This window comes from Crocodylus siamensis, chromosome 2 (assembly GCF_052110815.1).
Source record: "Crocodylus siamensis isolate JL-2025a chromosome 2, ASM5211081v1, whole genome shotgun sequence".
NCBI lineage: Eukaryota > Metazoa > Chordata > Crocodylia > Crocodylidae > Crocodylus > Crocodylus siamensis.
Genome location: NC_143396.1, coordinates 281266932 through 281286686, shown reverse-complemented (window position 1 = coordinate 281286686; position 19755 = coordinate 281266932). Strand labels below are relative to the sequence as shown.

Genomic DNA, 19755 nt, shown 5'->3' with positions numbered 1-19755 from the left:
CTTTCCGATCTTAATTTTCTCAATTATATTTACTGACTTTGCTCTCATTACACTTCAGCAATGATTGGAAAACTTGGCTACATGCCTACATTAGCTATTCTCCATTGTGTCTATATTTAGGCAGCTGTGTATGTGCTAAGGCTTGAAGTGTCTGCTGCAATGACTGGAGCACCGAATGCACCTCTGGGACTACTGCAGCAGCTGTATTGCTTGCTAGAACAGGGACCTGAAGTTTCCCAATAGGACATGTCCAACTTGATTGAGATGCTTGGACCACAGCTACTGTTGGCTTGTAAGACTAGGAGAAGTTTTTCAGTCTTGGCTTACACTTCAGCTTCTCAAATACAACACAATGCTCAGAGCGAGGTTTCCAAAGTGACTTTTCTTTAAACAAATTCAGATGTGGCATTCTGATACTACTAGTCTTACAGTGAATACATGAGATGCGCGGGGCTAAATCTGTGGCAGAGCTCCCATTTAACTTCAGTTTAAGAAATGGATTTTACCCCCTGATTCTGAAAGAAAGTAAATACCAGGGGAAAAGCAATGCTCATCCTATTGAATTAGGAAAAACTGGGAGGAGTCAGTGTCGCCTTGGGAAATAATTTTGCACTGTTCTACTGAATTCAACAGAAAAAAATATAGGATCTTAAATTGAGGGCAGGTTAGCTATCCTATGTGCCAGTCTTGTTAGTGGTATGAGGACAAAGCATGTCAAGATCATTTCATTAAAAAAAAAATCCATTACTTTAATGGCTCCTTGGGGGGGGGGGCGGAATCTAAGATACCCTCAGTGTTTTAATTAAAGTTTAATGTGTATTTGTTCCTGACACTTGTGGATTAAGCTCATAAGCATTTTATAGTAAAAATTAATGAAGAGCTGCCTAATCACAGATCAAAACCATTTAGGGTTTCACTGCCCCTCCTGTGTACCTTACCCAACACCTAATGTAGCACTGAGGAACTTCTGCTTCATACACCAGGAGCTTGTGCTGCTGTGGAACTTCTGAGAGTTTACTGTTTCATGCTATTCATCTTGTGTTCGTGTATGGAGGAACAAGACAGCCTCCAAAAGGGCAAATAATGACTAACTTTTTTCAGGGAGCTGGGGGCTTGCTTCACAATCTAGCAGAAGGCAAGGAGGATGTTTTAATCCAAGGATAACCTGTGCAGGGCTTGGGAAAGCCGAGGCACAGTGGTCATCTATACCCAGCCAGCATTAGAGTCAGCTCCTTGTAATCTGCATGCTGCAGAAGCAGCAATGTAGGAGCCTTGCCCAGCGGGCTTCTGAGACAGGGCAGGGCTAATGCCCTGCTAATATGGACTGGAAAGCAGGAGTGGAGGGGTCCCAGGAGTCGTCCTTTCTTTTTACTTACCATGATGTTGGTGAGGGTTTTGCAGGGTGGGCAGCCTGCTGAGCTTCGGCATTGATTCGTCCCTAAAAGTTTGGTGCGTTGTATAGCATGAGCAGAAAGCTTTGGAAGAAAGGTATGGCTTAACAATTACACTTTAAATTGTGTCTTTTCCATTTCCACAAACACCCCTGGGAGGAGGAGGAAGAAAAAGAGCAAAAGTATCCACAGAGTTATCCCTTGTGTTGTGTGAAAGGCATGGAATTAAAGCAACATTTTTCCGGTGTGTGCTGCCTTCTTTAAAACTTCCCTTACTTACTTATTTCCTATTAAAATACCAACTTCTGCTGTTTATCATTTTATAATTGAAATTAAAATAATAGTGTTGATAGTCCAGTATCCCTCCAGGAGTGCAGGGCTCCCCACACCTCCTGCTTTTAGAACGGTGATTCTCAAATGGTGCCTGGAGAGCCCTTGAAGGGTGCTGTGGGGTGCCATGCAAGGTTAGCACACCTTGCCATGCTGACATGATTCACAAGATGCATCCAGAGGCTTCAAGTAGGAATTCATGGTGTTAAAATCATTCTGACCTGTCATGGTTTTCCTGATTTCTTTGCAACAGAAGAATTGCTCTGATACTTTTCTGTAGTCAAAAGAGTGAAAACTAAAAGTTGGCTTTTTTTTCCAATGAGGGCCTTAGGACTGAAAAGGTTGAAAACCACTGCTTTAGAAAGGGTCTGAGAAACAGCTGTTTAAGCAGAGTATGCAAGCAGCACCTCACTGGCAAAGCAGTCTTGGTATGACTCCTGCAGTACCAGCAAATTGCTATCAGCAGTGGTGATAAAGCCCCACTGTACAAGCAGAACAAGATACGCTGATCAGAGTACAACTTGGCTTCTGCCAGCCCTGCTGTGTGTGTGAAGAATCGCACCCGTTCACCCCCACGACCGGCGTAGCTGTGCTGGCAGTCATAGTAGGGCTTGGCTTCAGATGAGAATGCACTTGCACCAGCACTGCAGTTCATAGGGGCGGGCCCTGTGTTTCCAGATGTATGAGCATGTTTTACTTCTACAGGCAAAAACTGTTCAAATGCACTATGGGTTTCTCTTGCACAACCCTGTTCTTGGTGTGCACTGTCCCGTTCTTCCCTTGTGCCGCAGGGGTGGGGTAGCGCGGTCGGCAAGTTCATCCCAGTGAGAAAGCATTGGTTGAGGTATACGGGTAGTAAGCAGGGATGTGAACTCCAAAAGCAGATTCAACACAATGACTTGGCTTTTACATTTGAAATATTGACATCATCTTGCTTGAGGTAGGGAGTGGGAGGAGCTTTTCCTCATCTACCATTGATGTTTGGCAGCCACAAAGATATCAAAGTCTTTGCTGTAAAGAGAAGCAAAAAGCTTTTTTACTAATGTAGCAGAGAGAGTGTTTATAGGCAGCAAGAGGTAGCCATGCAATTATGGACAAAGAAGATTTGTGCTCTTTCTGCTTCACTGTTCAGTGACAGGTTGTTTTTTGGGTGGGGGGGTTGTTTGTTTGCCTTGCTTTTTTTTTTTTTTTTTCCTTTCCCTTTCAGCAGTTATAATAATAGGACTTTGTTTCCTAAATGCATCTGTTCAGGAACTGCTGGTGATGCACAGCCTAAGAAGTCTGCAGTCACAATTGGATCCCAGACAGACTTGGCTCTTATTCGTTCCAGGTGGGAAAAGCTACTAGCAGCGGTTGAGCCTCTGGGCAGGGCTGCAAAGTGTTCCCTATCTAGCGCAGTTTGATCAGCTAGCAGCCAGCAGTTGTAGTCTGATAGGACTGAGGGGGCAGACAAAGTAACAGTAAACCCATTTCTTTTGGACAATACAGTACATGCAAAAGCAACTTGTGTGAGTTACCTTTTAGCTTCTGTGTCCACTGAAAAGCAGCTTAAAGGGGTTCTGGTTTGCAGGGGGCAGGTGTTCAGTAAGTACGTTGTGAAAATCAGCCTCCTTTGGGGTGCTTCCACTTAGGCACCCCTCAAATGAACGGTCAAAAATCACCAGTCAGTTCTGGCTAATCTTGGACAAATTTTTGTTTTCTAGCATGTGTCTATTCACCCTGAAGTATTTCTCATTGGTAGCGGGATGGGGAGTGAGAGAGAGATTTGGCAAGCTAGGCAAATGATTAGTTGTATTACAGGCCCTGTCCACAGCTTATTTGCAAATCTACCAACTAACTTGTTAAACATAGTTGGTGCTGGGCCCCATCTCCAGTGCACTCATAAATAGAGAAGGGTTAAGACAATAACAAAGTTCAGTCCCGATGTGATGTAGACTGCTTATTTTTAAACCGGGTCTTCAAATGGCAGTAAAATCAGGTTTCTCGTGTGTTAAAGCCTTCACTACATCAATCACTTCTCTAGGGTGGAGAGGAAGAGATTTTTTCCAGTCCTTTTCTGTTACAGTAAGGCTGAAATATGTAGAGGCAAAAATCCATAATTGGCTAAATTTGTTCTCCCTATAAAGAGACCGTTCTGGTAAGCAGATCTGTTTGGAAAGTCCTTCAGAAATTAATATGGGTGGCAATAAAAATTATCCTAGAAAGTACTTTCAAAGCCTACAAAACTTAATAGTTCTCTTCTATATATTATATTTTAATCCTCCTTTACCATTCTCAAGCAGATTTTAATTGCTATATTCAAAAGAATGGTTAGAAACAGGTGCCTGTACACAAGTGCTATCATTACTTTTCATTACCTTTTACAGATTTTTCAATTAGATTATCACCTTGTCTTTGCTTTTGACAAAGCAGTGAATCACAATCCAAGTTGTGAAAGTACTTGCTCAGTGATATTTGTGTGCACGAAGCATGTTTGATTTTTTTTTATCCCTTTTTGTAAATGGCATGTTGATAACAAAAGGTTCTTTGTTAGAAACACAAAGCAAATGTCTAGCAATATAAAAATGGCTGACAACCACTAATATTCCAGGATCTCATCTGATAAAGCCATGCCGAAGGGAATTGTGTGCAGTCTTTATTAGTGGGCACAGCTGTTTTCTCTGGCTTTCTAAATTCTGATTGTACCGGGCAATAATTAGATTCAATTTTCTCTTAGAACTTGAGTTTGGATTTGGTAGCTTGTGTTGCTTCCAACTTTCAAACAGCTTCAGCAAGTTTGCGCCAATAGATTTTAGTGATGAACTGGGCTATGCAGATGGGTTGTGACTATGCAACAATGCTGCTGTTTATGCATGACGCTGCAGTCGGGGTATTAAGCAGGCAAGAGTGTCCCTAATGCAATCAACCACAGCTATTTGACTGCCACCTGCTTTGAATAGTCCAAACATCCAACTGAAAACAGCATCATTGGTAAAAGGAAGCAGCATTTTGCAGCCTCTTTATGCTGAAAACCAAGAGTGAAGAGATCCAATTTTTTTTGCAAATCTGAAGTGAAAAATCTGCAGCAGTGCTAACTTGTAAAGGGATGCTGGGGGTTTTTTTTCTATTCCTCTAGTGTGGGCCTGTTTTCCTGAATAGAAAAGAATACCCAGCAGGTAAACTGTATCATAGGGGAATAAGTATCCACTACACTAATATTCAATTCTGGATCCTTTGTTCATAAAGCAAAACGGGTGTACAAAGAGACTAATATTCCCTGGGAAACCAATGTTAAACCAGCTCAAGGGAAGTGAAGAGGAAAGTCATATGATGGATATGGAGGCTAGAGGGGCAGCTGGCTTGGAAAAAGGTAAGGAGGTAAACAGAAGAGGGATGAATGGCTGGATGGTAAGTCGGTGACATTTTGTTTGGATTTATTCATGCACTCACTTTCTAAATCCAATTATGAGGCAGGTCTTGGAGAGCAATATCTGAATGAAACATTCCACATGTACACCAATACCCAATAAACTATATTAAACATTATTAGGGTTGCAAAGTCAAGCAACTCAACTCAGGAAATGTCAGACAAAAGGTTGCCTGGACAGCATCTCAAAAAACAAAACAAAAAAGCTTTGATGACTTGATCACATGGTGTCTTTTCTCCAGAACTCCTTCACTGCATACAACTGTTAGCAAGAAGAAGCTCTCTTACGTTATTTGTTTTATCCTGCGGCATATTTATCATGCGATATCCAAACACTGCTCTGAAGGCAGAATTAGTCTCATGAGTCTTTCTAGGGTGGTCATCACAGTAATGTCTGAGTGCTTCCCATACACTAGATATTTTATTAATATTCCTATGGCATAGGTGAGTAGAATCCCCTTTTAAAAATGGGGAGCTGAGGTAGAGAGAGATTAAGGTAAAAATATTAATTGTAGATGGCCAATCTGGAAAGACTCCAGGGCCTTTCTGGCATATTTTATCACCATATGCAAGTACAGCACCACACTTGTGTAGGCCAGGCTCCAGAGCAGATGCTCAGATCAGGCACCCACAAAGCGAGGAAAACAGTTTTTGGTCCTCTACGAAAATGTGAGCTGGAGTGACTTGCGTTGTGCCTTACAAGAATGCTGTGACAGAGGTAGGGAATTAATTCAACTTTCCAGGAGATATTCAACTGCACAAGCTGCAAGACCACCTTTTTTTTTTTTTTTTCCCCCTTGCCACATCCATTGCACGCCTCCCAATGACCTCAACAAAAGGAGCAGGGGAGGCACAGAAAAACTGCCTCCTATACACAGTCCAGAGCTTCTGAAAAAGTAAAGGGGGGGGCAGAAGTTCGATCCTAAGGCATCATGTTGGCACTTGTGGCACTCTGCAGGGTTCAGACCTTGTGCAAGGACCTCTGCCGCTTGGCTGAGGCAGTGACCGATAGCCACAGGTTGTCATCCTCTAGGTCAGCAGGTTTTAATCCTTTTAGATTTGCAGCACCCATGTGAATTGTGAACTTGTGAATTGAGCAGCGCCCCATTTCAAAAACTACTGTATTATAGTGCTTACTATTTGCAGAGGGAGAGGGGAGGAGGAGGAGCTGGAAGGGAAGACCCTGCGCTTTATCTCCTCAAGCTTCTCACTTTCTCCTCTCTCCCTGCCGCGCCTTTCGGGAGGCTGCCACAGCAGCCCAGCATGCCACGTGTCCCCGGCTGAGAATCGCTGCTCTCGAAGGACCAGCACGTTGTGCCAGTGGGTCTCCGATATCTGCTGACAGCAGAGGAATGGTGTGAGGCAGGATTGTGATCAGGAGCCTGCTCTTCTGGGCACACGCTCTTGCCTGTCTCCCCGAAGTTTGACTCTTCTGTCCTGTTCCTTTCAATCCCGTCTCCCGAGCCCTGAATCTTTTTCTCAGTCTCATTCTCTTTACTTTGCCAGCCGTGCTCTTCCTCTCGGTCCCAGGCTCTTTACACAGACAATCCTAGTCTTAAACTCCTGGGGCTCCGTGTCTAATTCTTATCTCTCCCTGCCCCTCATCTCTATTCACATTACTTTTGCTGCTGTTACCCATTTTCCCCTGGCTCCCAGCCTCAGGTTTGTGAACTGCTGTTTTTCAGAAGCCCATGTTATGTGAACTCAGAGGCATTCCCAGAAATGGAGACATAAATGGAACAAAACTGTGTCAAATATTATATTTTCGAGTGATTCTTGAATACCGCACTAGGTTAATTTCTTAGCTCTTCAGCCAAACACAGCTTTCTTTCAGTCCCAGCTTCTCATGACAGTTCCTTTGCCCTTCAGTCTCTCTTCATATGTCTTTTAAATTTCTCTTTCCAAATTAATTCTCTACAGGATGTAGGTTGTTTCTTCTGTATTTGAATTGCCCATTTCTTCCAAGTTCCCTGGACTTGGTGGGAATAGCAGAGAGCACAGGTGGGGCTCTCCCAGGAATTTAAGGTGCAAAGCTCTAGTGAAGCTCCCCTAAGCACGTGTAAACTGCTGTTTTCCAAAAGGATGAAATTTGTTCAAATATGGGCAGATTTTAAGGAGAAGAGCAAAAGGCATGCCTGATACCAGGGTGTTCTCCCTAATTTCAATTCACTTATCAAAAACATGAGGACTTGAGGCCTGTTTGAAGAAGAGGCTGCTGGATTATTTTTAATTTTTTTTTTACTTTGAGCAACACAACATATCTTTTTTCCCAAGACCTGAACCATTCGGGCTGATAATTTCCAAAAATTTTCAACCTGACCTGCAAAATTTCAGCCTGAAAGATTGAAGTTTGGCAAAATTATCCTTGGTCAAAAGGGGCTCTAACAGACCCACTGACAATGCTGTTTCCTCTCCCCATCTCGGGCACCTCCAGTCTAGGTCAAGGATGTCAAACTCATCTGGGCCCCAAGCCGGGTCCTGGGCTCCTTACAAGTCGGATCTGGACCATGGGCTGGATCTGGCAGTGGTGGCATGGGGTTTAATGCAGCTGTCGTTTGCCCCCACCCCCTGTAGCTCCAGTCCTCCCTTGCTGAGAATTTAGCAGTAGGGCAAACCTTTGCCCGCTCTAGGATCCTTGCAGGTTGGGTGAGCCGGCTCCTTGGGCTACATCTTGGACACCTCTGTCCTAGGGCGTCAGTACTAGATCCGCCAGGATCTTCAGTGGTGAAATGGATAAAGGCACCAGTATCCATGCAGCAAAGTCAGATAACTAAGGTTTCAGCCTTGTCCCCATCCATCTGTGCACTGTGTGTATGGGGAGAGAAAGGGAGGATAGGGGCAGTTCTGTGGGAGCTGTGCTAGAGGGGGAATTCCTCCTGTAAGAAGAGAGGTATCCTAAGGGCCCGCTCGCAAGGGAGTCCCTAAGGAGCTGTCAGCCAGGTGTGATCTGTCCCTAGCTGGGTTTTGACCGAAGCTGGGATTTGCTTACACAGCAGAAAGCTCTGAAGGAATTTCAAGGCTCTCCCTGAACTCATCATTGTCTTTAATTAAATCTCTTAATCTGCTGTGCTTCTTTGAAAATTTCTGCCCATGGGCTGATGCAAGTAGCATGGAGAGTTGGTCACTAAAAATTTCCTTTAAGTGTTTGGCTCCGTAGCACTTTTGGCCTGGTGCCTTATGTGCAGACTGTAGCAGCCCTGACAAAGCAAAAACATAAGCTGGTAGAAAAGAAACGATTTAGATACATTAATCAGTGGTATATAGTATGTTTTATCAATCCAGTAATTTATTTGCTGTTGATTGCAATGCATCCAAATCCAGAATTCAGTAACATTTTTTAAAGGGAGGCTAGTTGCCAGTGTTATCCCACTCTTTTTTGACGTGAAATTTAAATTACTAATGAAAAATATCTGGGGAAAAAAAGATGCTAGGAAATATTTTAAAGCTTTAAAGGGAGGATTGTCGGGCAAAAGCTCGGTGAAGAGGATACAGCCTACACCTCCAGCTTTGTAACAGAGGTCCTGCATGGTCATTCTGGTCTCCGGTATTCAGTGTTTCCTTTTGCAAACTGGCAGTGCTGATATTTCCCAGAGGCGTTGGGAGTCTTACGTCCATTGTTATTTCTAAAGCAGTTTGTGTTTTTGGTTTAGAAGGACTTTGTAAAAGCAGAGGAGTCTCTCTACTCTAGGTTGGATGGCTGGTTTCGTATCGGGATGATGATACTACTAATCTGCTATCTGTGGGCTCTCTTTTTTGCAGTGCCTCCTTCCAGTCTTGCAACAGCACATTCCCTCCCTCCCTCTCCTTCTGCAGTCCTGCCCTTAATTTGGTCAGTTCTTTTGATGTGGCTTTTACTTTAGCTCAGAGGACTGAAAGCTGATGACAAGGCTGCATTAATACCGTCTAGCAGAGCCATAGTTTCCAAATCTCCAGTTCTCCCCTGTTAGGCCTCCTATCTCTACAAGCCCCCTGAGTTCTGCTTTCCTCTGATGGGGGAGATCTGAGGTTGTTCCCGAACCTGCCTCTCTCATCCTGATAAAATGTGTGGCGCTGCTGCCAAGCCACCAAAATATCCTTGGCAGCCTGCGATAGCAACTGAAAACAACAAACACAATACAATTGTCAAAAAAGGTCACTGCAGAGAGCTGAGGCAGGACTGAATTTTCGGGAAGGTTCAGGGCTTTCTGTGAGTCAGGCATGGGACGAGCATGTTTGGCTAGAGGGACGTTGAAGGTCATGCGAGGCTTGTAGTTGCCCTTGAACTGGTGCAGTTTCTCTAAGGGCAGAGGGGGGAGTTAGTGAAAGGAAGCAGCTTGTTTCATGCTAGCTTTTGTCCACAGGGCTGACACTTCAGTGCTTGGCAGGAAAGCTTTCCGGCATTTTTTATTGCCTTGCCCATAAGTCATGAACGTCTCAATAATTCTGGCAAGAGCCCTCTCTGCAGTTAAAAGCTTGACTGCGGTAGTGAATGGGCTGCACTGACTGTGTACGCGATGATCCAGCTGAGCTGTCCATAAATCTGAGTGCAGACACTTTCAGGGGCGGCGCTAGGGGAAGACTTGGGGAGGGAGGGGGGGCTATAGCCTTCCTGTAGCCATCCTGAGTGCCCCCGTCCGAGCCCCCCACCCCATGCAGCTGAGCCTGTCCCGTTCCTGCCCACAGAGCTGTGGCTCTCCGGGCCCAGCCTGGACCCATCTGTTTGCATACAGCATATATTTTTATTCTCCTGTTATCTCTATGTTATCTCCTGTGGATAGCATAGCTAAAACACATGTTTAAGTGGGTCTCGTTAAAAGAATGAATAAGTATGTTTGGCCAGAAGATATATAGCGCAGCACCCCCGATTTTCTGTCTAGCCACTTCCCCGGGAAGTGGCTGGTACCACCCCTGGATGCTTTCATCACATCAGTCAGCACTTGCAGCCTACTCTGTACTTAAACCTTTTGTGGTACTGTCAATGCTGGCAAAACCCTTCTGGTGTTGACACTCATCTGCTTAGACTGGCAAAGTGCTTTTGCCACCATAGCTTATAACAGTTTCCTTATCAAAGTGAGCCATAATGCTTGATGTGTTGCTATGCGAGGCTCTCCACTATCTGGTATAACTTCTGTCTGCACCAGGCCTTGGCTGGCGTAACAGGGTTGCAGAAAGTCGCACCCTCCCAAAATCCTGCTCTGCCAGCCAAAGTTAGCATCCTGCACATGGTTTGAGAGGGCAGTCGTGAACAGACACTTCAACGCTCAGCAAACAAGCACTTTGTCCTATTGTTTTGGTGGGCACAGAGTCAAACCCTGCCAAGGCCAAGCCAGAACAAAATTAGCATTCGAAGCACTGTGCAAGCGGTGCCATCATCGAGCTACCTTTACATCAGGCCCCACGCGAGTATCATGCCGTGGCAATCATGCATTTGCCAAACTGTCCTCCAGATAACAACGCAGCAGACAGGCTGACTGGCTGCAGAGGGGTTATTGCCTTCATAACGCAATGTTCCCCAGCCCTGGTAATAGGGTGCCCCAGGAGAGCTGCCAGGCACATCCGTGATGCAGAGGCAAGAGAGGACAAGCCCCGGTGTACAGTGCAGCACCGTGGGAAAGCGCGACACGGCAGGCTGGGACTTGTAGTTTCTCGGGGGACAATGGAGGCTGTTACCAGGCTACCGCAGTAAACAATCTCTCAGAGCCCAGCCCGGCTCCTGGGAACCGCCAGGCACGGCCACCTTCCAGCAGCACGGCGGCACTGGGGTGGCAGTCTGGTGGCCGGGGCAAAGAGAAAAGGGGGCTCTGAGTTACGTCCTCTCCTTGTGTCTCTCCCACAGGCCTAACAGAGCCTCCAAGTAGCCCGAGCGCAGAAAGGCCAGCAGGGGTTCGAGGCACGGACATGGCCTGGGAACCCCGACCCGGCTGACCAAGGCAAAACCTGCTCCTAGAAGGCTGCAAGGTGACGGAGACTTTATTGTCTTCGCTTTCTGGAAGGCGATAACTGAGAACGGGGCTGAGCGCTGAGGAACGCGTACTTTGGTAACTAGAAAACGGCAGGGACGGGAGAACGTTGCGATACCCTTTTGTGGTACCGACGATTTTGAACTGATATGGCGAGTAACTCAACCCAGGCTTGTGCCTCTTTAGATGGGGGTGAACGGTGTTGACCTCGGGCAGGCAGAGCGCACCGCATGTTCCCGCAGGCAGCCGGGCACTTCGGTCCTGGTGTGATCTGGTGGCGCGGTACCGGCACATATTCCCTGGGCTCTTGTTTCCTGTCCTTGAATCCGACATTTCCACCTCTTGCATCACTGCTGCTTCTGCTCAGTCGCGGATTTGGTTTATAACCCCATATAAGTGCAATATAAGGGGACTGCACGTATATGCAAAGACACTGCTTTTGTCCTTTCGTCACAGGATTGCAAAGTGTTACGAAAAGGTGGGTATCGTCTCATTAAACCAAAGGGGAAGTTGAAACCCAGAGAAGCTAAGATCATACCCCAGCTCAGAGTCAGAGAACGGATGAATCCCCGTTCTGTGTTTATAACAGGGCTTTTGTCAACACTAAATTATTGTCATGTTTCATATTCATCACTTAGCCGAGATATTAGAGATGGGTGTGTGAGACACTATTATATATGGATTTGCTTCTGTAAGGCTGGTTAGTTAGCTGGCAAAAAGCTACAGAAAGCCTTAATTCTAACTCTGCTTTAAACTCATTTTCCCCAGCTGCGAAAAAAGGGCTCTGGGAAAAAGATGCATTTTATCTTAAAGTTGGCTACAAAGTGTTTTATAAGAAAGACAGAAAGGTTTTCTTTTGTTTTCTCCCAGAGCTTTCCCTGCCGCCCCCTACTTGTTTTTCATGTTGGAAATACAAAGCATGTAAAATGTTGTCTTTTCTAGCTTTTTTGGATTCCTGGGCGTCTAAATCATATTTATTGTTAATTCTTAGTCTTCATTTAAATGGGCATGGGCTCTGCTGAAATGTTAACAACAGGGTTTTTTTCCCCCCTGAATCTTAGTCATTTATGTGCAATAGATATTACCAAATCCAAACCAAACAATGTATTTTTTAGAGTCTGACTACAAACTCCTTCTCCGGTTAGTAGCTCCATTTTCATAGTTTCTTTAGACATCAAAGAATGAAAAATTCCACCAACACTTTTAGTTCTTTTAATACTATTGACCTGCTATTTGTGGGCTCTCTTTTTACACCATAACCATTTCTGTATTTGCCTGACTCAAGGACCACTCCTCAGCAACTTGCCTGGCAACATGTGAGTGAAAAGAAAGGTCAAGAAAGAAAAACCAGTGGCCCAAATCCACAGGGGTTGTGTCTTACATACTTTGTTGAACTGGGATGAGGATATGCCTGAATTATATTTCGTTACATATGACATTCTCTTTTACTTTGTGTAGATGATGAAAGTCACCCCAGGGGTGTGGTTCTGGAAAGATGACACCAACACACTTGAATTTGCAAGGTAAGCATTTAAAGCTATGATTTAAAGATGTAGATGCTTAGGTCCTGATCCCACACACTGCTTACTTGGGTAAAATTGGATCCCACAGGAGCTTTGCCTAAATATGATCTTCAGAACCAGACCCTATACACGTGCGTCTCCTGTTGAAAGAATAGTTTCTGCACCTCTCCTCTGTATCATTCATCGCAACAGGTTCATGGAAAGGGAAAAGTGACATGGAAATGAATACATTAGTGCTATTTATTAATATTGTTCTTCAGCAGAATGCACAGCACTGGGCTCATTATGAATGCACAGCAAGGCTCGTTAGTCAGATGCCTGTGTGACTGGGAGACACCGCAGAAGGTCAAGAGCCAAATTCAAACCCAGTGTATGCAAGTGCAGTTCGTCGAAGCCAATGGAGCTGTGCCCACTGATGCCAGTGATGTGTGTGATCCTGAGTGGGTGCGTCTAAATGAGATGGTTACTGTGGGGCTGCCTGATTAATTCCTCAGCAAATATCTCAGCATCTACACGTGCAGTGCTATTAGACGGCAGGAAACAATGAATCTTGCTGTAGGTTAGTACTTGTAAATACAAGTACTATCATGTAGCCGAGTTTTTTTTATTCCACAGCAACACATGTGCAGACGCTGATGGGGCTGGTTGGGGCATGAGGGTGCTTCAGTGAGGGGGGTGCTTGCCAACTAGCCCTGCACTGAAGCACCCTTGTGCACCAGCCAGCCCCTTTGAAGCACGTTGAGCCAGGTTGGAGCAGCCTGGGACTGGCAGGCTGACCCCCCAGACTTTGCCAGCTGGGGGTGCTCCAATCCGGCACGATTGCTTTGGTCCCAGACGTGTGTGTAAACACAGCACTGAGGGAGCAGTAAACTCTGGTGTGATATGTGCTGGAGTTTATTGCTTCGCATTCATGTGCATGTGCAGATCTGCCCAGTACTCCCAAAGCATCTAAGAAATATAGTTAAATAGAACCACCTACTTCATATATGGGAAGATTGCTTTGATGTATAATTGCTTTTTATATTTGCATGGCAATTTTGGATTAATACTGTACTGAGCCAACAGGAAAACACATTTGGATCAACAGAAAAACAATGTAAGTCGGCTGTTCCTTCTTTGAGCAGCTAGCAGTATGTGGGCCATGTAGAGCAGGTAATTGTTAGGAGTCAGGCGTGTGATTTCTGGCTGCCTCTCTGCCTCCTTTGCATATTTCCATTCTTCCTTAGGGGGCCAGGCATTTCCTGCATAGACCCATCTCCCTGCCCTTTTATTGATTTCAAGAAGCTGTGCCCTATTCTTGATTTCATGGAGTGGGCTTGAATTTAGGAAGCAACTTTTGTATCACAGGGATGGTTACACTGCTCCTGTTCATATGTACCCAACCTAGAAATGTGGAGAAGCTTCTCCAGGGTGTCCTCCATCTGTGCTTTCAAGAACACTTGAGACAGGGTCTTGAGAGTGGCTGCTGGGGGTGCCTTCAGATCACTGCCACGTTCCCACTTTTGGTGCACGTGGACAAGGTTTGCTTCCTTCCTGAGAGCCTGGGGGAACCCCCCCGGCTCTTTCACCTTTCAGGGCTCTCTGGGGCAGGTAAAAATAGTGGCATAATGGAAACCACCAAATGGTTTCTCCTTCTATGACTCTCCTTGGGGAGCAAAAGCTGTCAGGTCCCCAGATGGAAACAACTGAGGAAGAAAAGGGCCTACATATGCTAGTGGATCACAGGGTGACTATGAGCTACCCAGGTGATGCAGCCAGGAACAAAGCAGATATATTAGGGGAGACATTTCCTGTGGAGACAGGGAAATAGCTCTGCTATTGCACAAAGCACTGATGGGACCTCATCTGGGATATCATCTCTATCTTTTTGTTTAAGAAAGATGAATTCAAAACTGGAGTTAAGACAGAGAAAGGCCACAATGATGGCTAAGGGAATGGAGAACTTTTCAAACAAAAGGAAACTGAAGAAGCATGGCTTGTTTCGTTCTGGCTGCGTGCGGTTGTGACTTCTATCTATAAATATATTGAATGGTAAACCCCAAGGAGGGAAGGGAGCAATTTGAACTGAAGGACAGCATTAGCACAAGAACAAACATGTATAAACTGGGCATGAATAAATTAGCCTGGGAATTAAGAGAAGGTTTGCAGCATCACTCTGAGAGTGAGATTCTAGACTAGCCTCCCAAGAGGAGGGAGTGGGAGCAAAACCCTACCTACTTTTTAGAGGGTTTTCTTATTTCATGGAAGGGATTTATGATCGGGTCTCTGATAGCAAGGGCCTGGCGTCAGTGACTCTTCTAGTCCTATCTTTCAATGTACTTGAAAGCTGTCTCCGATATCCTCCCTCTGTCTCAGTGCAGACGTTTCTCTCATTGTCATATGGTGGCCCAAACTCACAGGCATTATATTCCAGAACACTGAACTCTTTGAACTGTCATTAACAATTGCTGCTTCTGTTCCTAAACACCCGTCTTTTTATGTGTTACAGCTTTGCCCCAGCGCCCGATGCTAAAGAGAAACTCAAGAAGGGCAAAGCAATCCATTTTCAGGAAATGAGTAGTAAAACAGCAGACAGGTATTCCAGCTTACCCTCACTTAATTAAAACTGAGACAGCATTATTAGGGTGGGAGTCATAAGGGCTATATATTTTGCCTTGTTCTAACAACGTAGGTTGGACAGAAAAAAAACTGGCCGTTTCAGTAGTTTATTCAGGGTGAGGGGTTGAGGGTAGAATGGGATGACCATAGTAGTCAGATATACCTGATGGCTAAATGAGCTCTGACACTGATTTGGCATGACCTTGGGCAAATCACTTAACATTTCTGCCTCTGTTTCCAGATCTTAGGATCAAAAAAGAATACTAGTCTGCAGAGAGGACTATTGTGAGGATGGATTAATTCATTCATCTTTGTAAAGTGCTTCAAAAATGTATTATTATTACTGTTGTTATGACTTATGATTTATTTTTCAATTGTACAAAAGTCAATTGGCAAAAGTCAATGTCATCTTAACTGCCCTTAACTTAAACCATTTTAAAACCTATGCAGTATCATCACAGTGTTGTTCTGCTCCCAAGTGAAAGAGCCACAATCAGAAATGATTTTAGGAGCTGAAGAATCTTGGTTCACTGAACACGGCCAACCTGGAAAAGTATGTTTAGGGACGCTAACAGTTTAATGAAAGAAACAGAAAGTGAAGGGTATTTATCAAGAGCTTTTTAACTGCCAGTTTACATCTTGAAATTGAATCAGCTAAAGAGAGAACCTTCTAGGTGTTAACAACAAGCATGTATAACACGAGGGGAATGAGCAGCCTGTTTTAAATGATGTTTGCAGGTCAACTCCCACTATGTTTCAAGAACTGTTCGGTGCAAAATTCCCTGAGAAAAGATTAAAGTCAGTAGAAGCGATATCGCCCAGGCTGTCAAAACGTGGACAAAAAGAATATGTGACCCTGGATGATGTTAAATGTGAGCAATTTTATTTCAATACCCTATTACTCTTACAGTTTGGAAAAGTATTTCTTGAAAAGGTTAGGGCTCATAGTAGAGATAATATCTTTTATTAGATCAGCAAGATATTTGCAAAACAATCCTTTAAAATTTCTTGGAAAGGTTGATTTTTACTGGATTTTTAACATACATTTTTTCCTCTGTGTATTTTCAGATGCTGCTCTGTTTTTAGTACAAGAAAATGAATCGTATCATATATCCTCTTTTACAACAATTATGAGGTAGGCAGCTTGGAATTTGAAGTATTTTTGTGTTTGCATTTTACTGGCATTGGATTTAGAGCTTGGTGGAAGATGCTACCAAATATATTTTAGCCCTGAAATGGACAGAGAATTCATCATCTTATCCTCATGCAAGGCTTTTTACTATGTTTAATAGTCAAGGCCTAGATTGTAAAATGTGTTCAGATTTTAGAGGTATTTAGATGTGGAATTCCCACTGAACTGCCTTTTAAAAATTTGGGCCTTGGGGTCTATGTTGCTGGCACTCTGGCTAGCATGGCTGAGTATGAGCAGTTGGTACCATAGTTTGCTTCTGTTCGTCAGCAGTAAATTATTTCCATACTGCCCAGTAGGGCTGTGCAAAACGGCACCATTCCATTTTGCCTTTGTTTTGAGGTTTTGACAGAACAGTGTTTCGTTTCAAATTTCATTTCGATTTGAAACAGCTGTTCTGTTTTGCTTCGTTGAAACAGTGAGGCTCTTTCGACTCTGTTTCAACATTTTGCTAGATTGGGAAGGTCGAAACAGCAAAATCGTAGATTTCATAGACATCAGGGCTGGAAGGGACCTCGGAAGATCATCAAGTCCAGCCCCCTGCCCCAGGGGCAGGAAGTCAGGAGGGTTCATAGGATCTCAGCAAGATAAACATCCAGATGTTTCTTGAAGGCATTCAAAGTAGGTGCTTGAAAGCATTCAAAGTTGGTGCTTGAAACGAAACAAATTGAAATGAAACAAAGGGCTTTGGAGCAGCCTCGAAACAAAACGAGGCTAGTTGAAATGTTACAGAAGTTGAAATGTTTCGACCATAGCACTGGGGATGGGAAGTCAGTCCAGCTGACTGGGTGTACCCACCGCTTTAAGGGCCCAGCCAAGTGGCCAACAGGTGCTTAATTGCAGCAGTCAGTTTTGATCCATGGCTGCCTATATAAACAGGGCAGTTTGCTGCTGGCAGGGCAGGCAGTAACATTGCCTGGCTGCAAGGCTGCTTGGAGCATCCTGGAGGTAAGGGCAGGAGCTGGAGGGGATGGTTTGGAGGCTCCTGGTCCTGGGCATGACCTAAAACTGCACCTTGCCAGGAGTGAGTGGCCTGGTGGGGCTCTCAGTGGTGTGGGAGCCCCCAGGAACTGTCAGACCAGTTACTACCCAAAGTAACTGCAAAGTATTAACCTGGTGAAAGGCAAGTAGGGGCACCTTAACCCCAGCCCTCACCTTCAGGTGGGTCATAGTACATCAGAGCAGGATAGGCCAGGTAAGCTTCTGGAGGTGCCTGAGCCTGTTGGGGGAGTGACCACGCAGGGCCAGGCACACTTCCAGGAGCACCTGAGCCGTGAATGGGGGAATCCTGATCCCAAAGTGCAGGCAGGAGGCAAAAACCCCACTGAGGTACTTGACTGGTCAATGCTGGGGCCAGGACCAAAGGGTCAAAAGGGCCAGGGGCTCACTACGAGGGATGCCCACAAAGCGCTAAGAAGCTCGGGGTCCCAACTGGGCCTGAAATGGTGCCAGGGCTTACGAAAGCTGAAGGTCCCCAGGGTTGGAGGCCACAGCTAATGGGCAAAGGCTGAGCTAACTGCCCGAGATGCCATCTGCGAGGCTTGGGCCATGGTGTAGCGGTGGAACAGAGCCGCGGATAGCCCTCATCAATATTGGGGTGTAACGATGGGCAGCCTCCTGCCTTAACTAACAATGTTATTAATTAACAATGGGGCGTGGCGGGTGAGACAGGTGGGCGGTGTGCCGAGAGACAGGAAACTAGCCCTGAGGCTAGCCAGGGATGCCTACTTCGCCACACCATCCCCAGTGTTAAGATCAGGCTGGGGATGGGAAGTCAGTCCAGCTGGGCTGAGTTTCCCCAGTGTGATGATGGCACTGGGGAGGGGAACTCAGCCCAGCTAGACTGACTTCCCATCCCTAGCACTATGGTCGAAATGTTTCGACTAGCCTTGTTTTGTTTCGAGGCTGTTTCAAAGCCCTTTGTTTCATTTTGATTTTGCTGTTTTGACCTCAAAATGAGTTGAAATAGTGGCGAAACAAAATGGCCAGTGAAATTTTGCATAGCCCTACTGCCCAGAGCAAGAGGATTTCAGATGCAGAAGTTATATGTTTTATAACCAATCTATTTCTGGAGGTCTGTGTCCTGTAATACGTTCTTGAACATGGGCATCTTGGACATTGTGTATTTCCATAAGGACCCGCAAACCTTTTTTATTGAGTCTAGTGCTCTCTACAAATAAGACTTCTCAGGCTAAGAAGCCTGAGAGTGCGTTAGCAGCCTGTAGCTCGTTAGGGGCAAGGGGACCTTTAACCCTTATGTCAGGTGTCACAACGATCTTCTTAACTTTTGTTTAGGAGTAGACAGCTTGATGAATTCCTCATGGCTCTGCTTTACTACTTGTCTTATTTTCTGGAGAAAATCACACTGGAAAAGAAACCGAAATCTTTAATGGGGTAAGTAAGAGACCTCTATGAAGGTAAGGATGCACAGGCAGATCCTGCAAGCCCTTGCTCTCACAGGAAATTCTTCCTCCAGGGAGAGCCCCATGGCTCCAGTAGGATGCACATTTGAGTAGGGATTACCCACGTGCAAAGGCTGAAGGATCAGGCTCCTGAGATATACAGGGTATATTTCCCACTTCTGGTTCTGTTTGGAGGCATTGATCTGCTGTCCACAAGGAAGGCTCTGCAAGGCTGCTTAGCAATCCTGGCATATATTGGCACAGTTAATAGAGTTAAAGACTGAGGACCTGCTCCTGTAGGCACATGTGGTACCAAAAACACTCATCTCACCTCCGACCTTGGTACTTCTCCTCCCTGCCTTTTGTCTGCCTTGTCCATTCAAACTTCAAGGCACAGACTAGTTCTTACTTGGTTGGTATAGGTACTGTGCTTAATGCACTGTCTCACTTGGAAAAATATTATGCCCTTTACTTTAGTGAGAATGCAGAGACATGGGACATTGACACCGATGTAGTTTACATCAGTTCGTACAGCAGAATAAGTTCCGTCAGCGTCTGGAGTGAAGCACTTCGTTCCATTTGTTGCGATTACAATATCTTGCCACTAGGTGGCATGACCCAGTAATAGGTTTTTTGCATGGAGCAAAGGGCTACTTGAATGAAATCGGCTAAGGCTGCAGATACCAGTGTAACTTACATCAATGTGTCGTTATTTCTGACTTTCTGAGGTCTAATTTTACCCCCGGGGAGTGATTCGTGCTGGCATTGGGCTGTCTGTTATGCGTTCATGCCACATTCGTTTCGGTGTAAAGGCCGATTACATCAGAGTTGAAGTGTAGCATGTTGTACCCTGGAACTAGTCGTAGAAGTTAGTAGTGCACCCAGCTGTGTGTATTTGTTGGATGTGGCCTCAAGTAATCAAATGATTTCACCAGTGTCACCTTGCAAGAGCTGTTCTAAGCAAGCGGCCTTTTGTA

General features: G+C 45.1%; 1 protein-coding gene across 3 annotated transcripts in view; it reads left to right on the top strand.

Moving 5' to 3' along the window:
* The window catches only part of PPP1R36 (protein phosphatase 1 regulatory subunit 36), a 33071-nt gene that overhangs the window by 1842 nt on the left and 11474 nt on the right, over positions 1 to 19755 (top strand). The window contains exons 2-7 of one of the 3 annotated variants that reach the window (XM_090034200.1): positions 10943 to 11144; positions 12525 to 12589; positions 15078 to 15164; positions 15926 to 16059; positions 16256 to 16322; positions 18672 to 18770. In XM_090034200.1, coding sequence (XP_089890326.1) covers positions 12525 to 12589; positions 15078 to 15164; positions 15926 to 16059; positions 16256 to 16322; positions 18672 to 18770 — 452 coding nt within the window. In that variant the 5' untranslated portion in view covers positions 10943 to 11144. Of the gene's footprint in view, positions 1 to 10942; positions 11145 to 11176; positions 11545 to 12524; positions 12590 to 15077; positions 15165 to 15925; positions 16060 to 16255; positions 16323 to 18671; positions 18771 to 19755 lie in introns of those variants that run through there. The other 2 variants (XM_090034203.1, XM_090034202.1) reach the window with 2 other exon arrangements.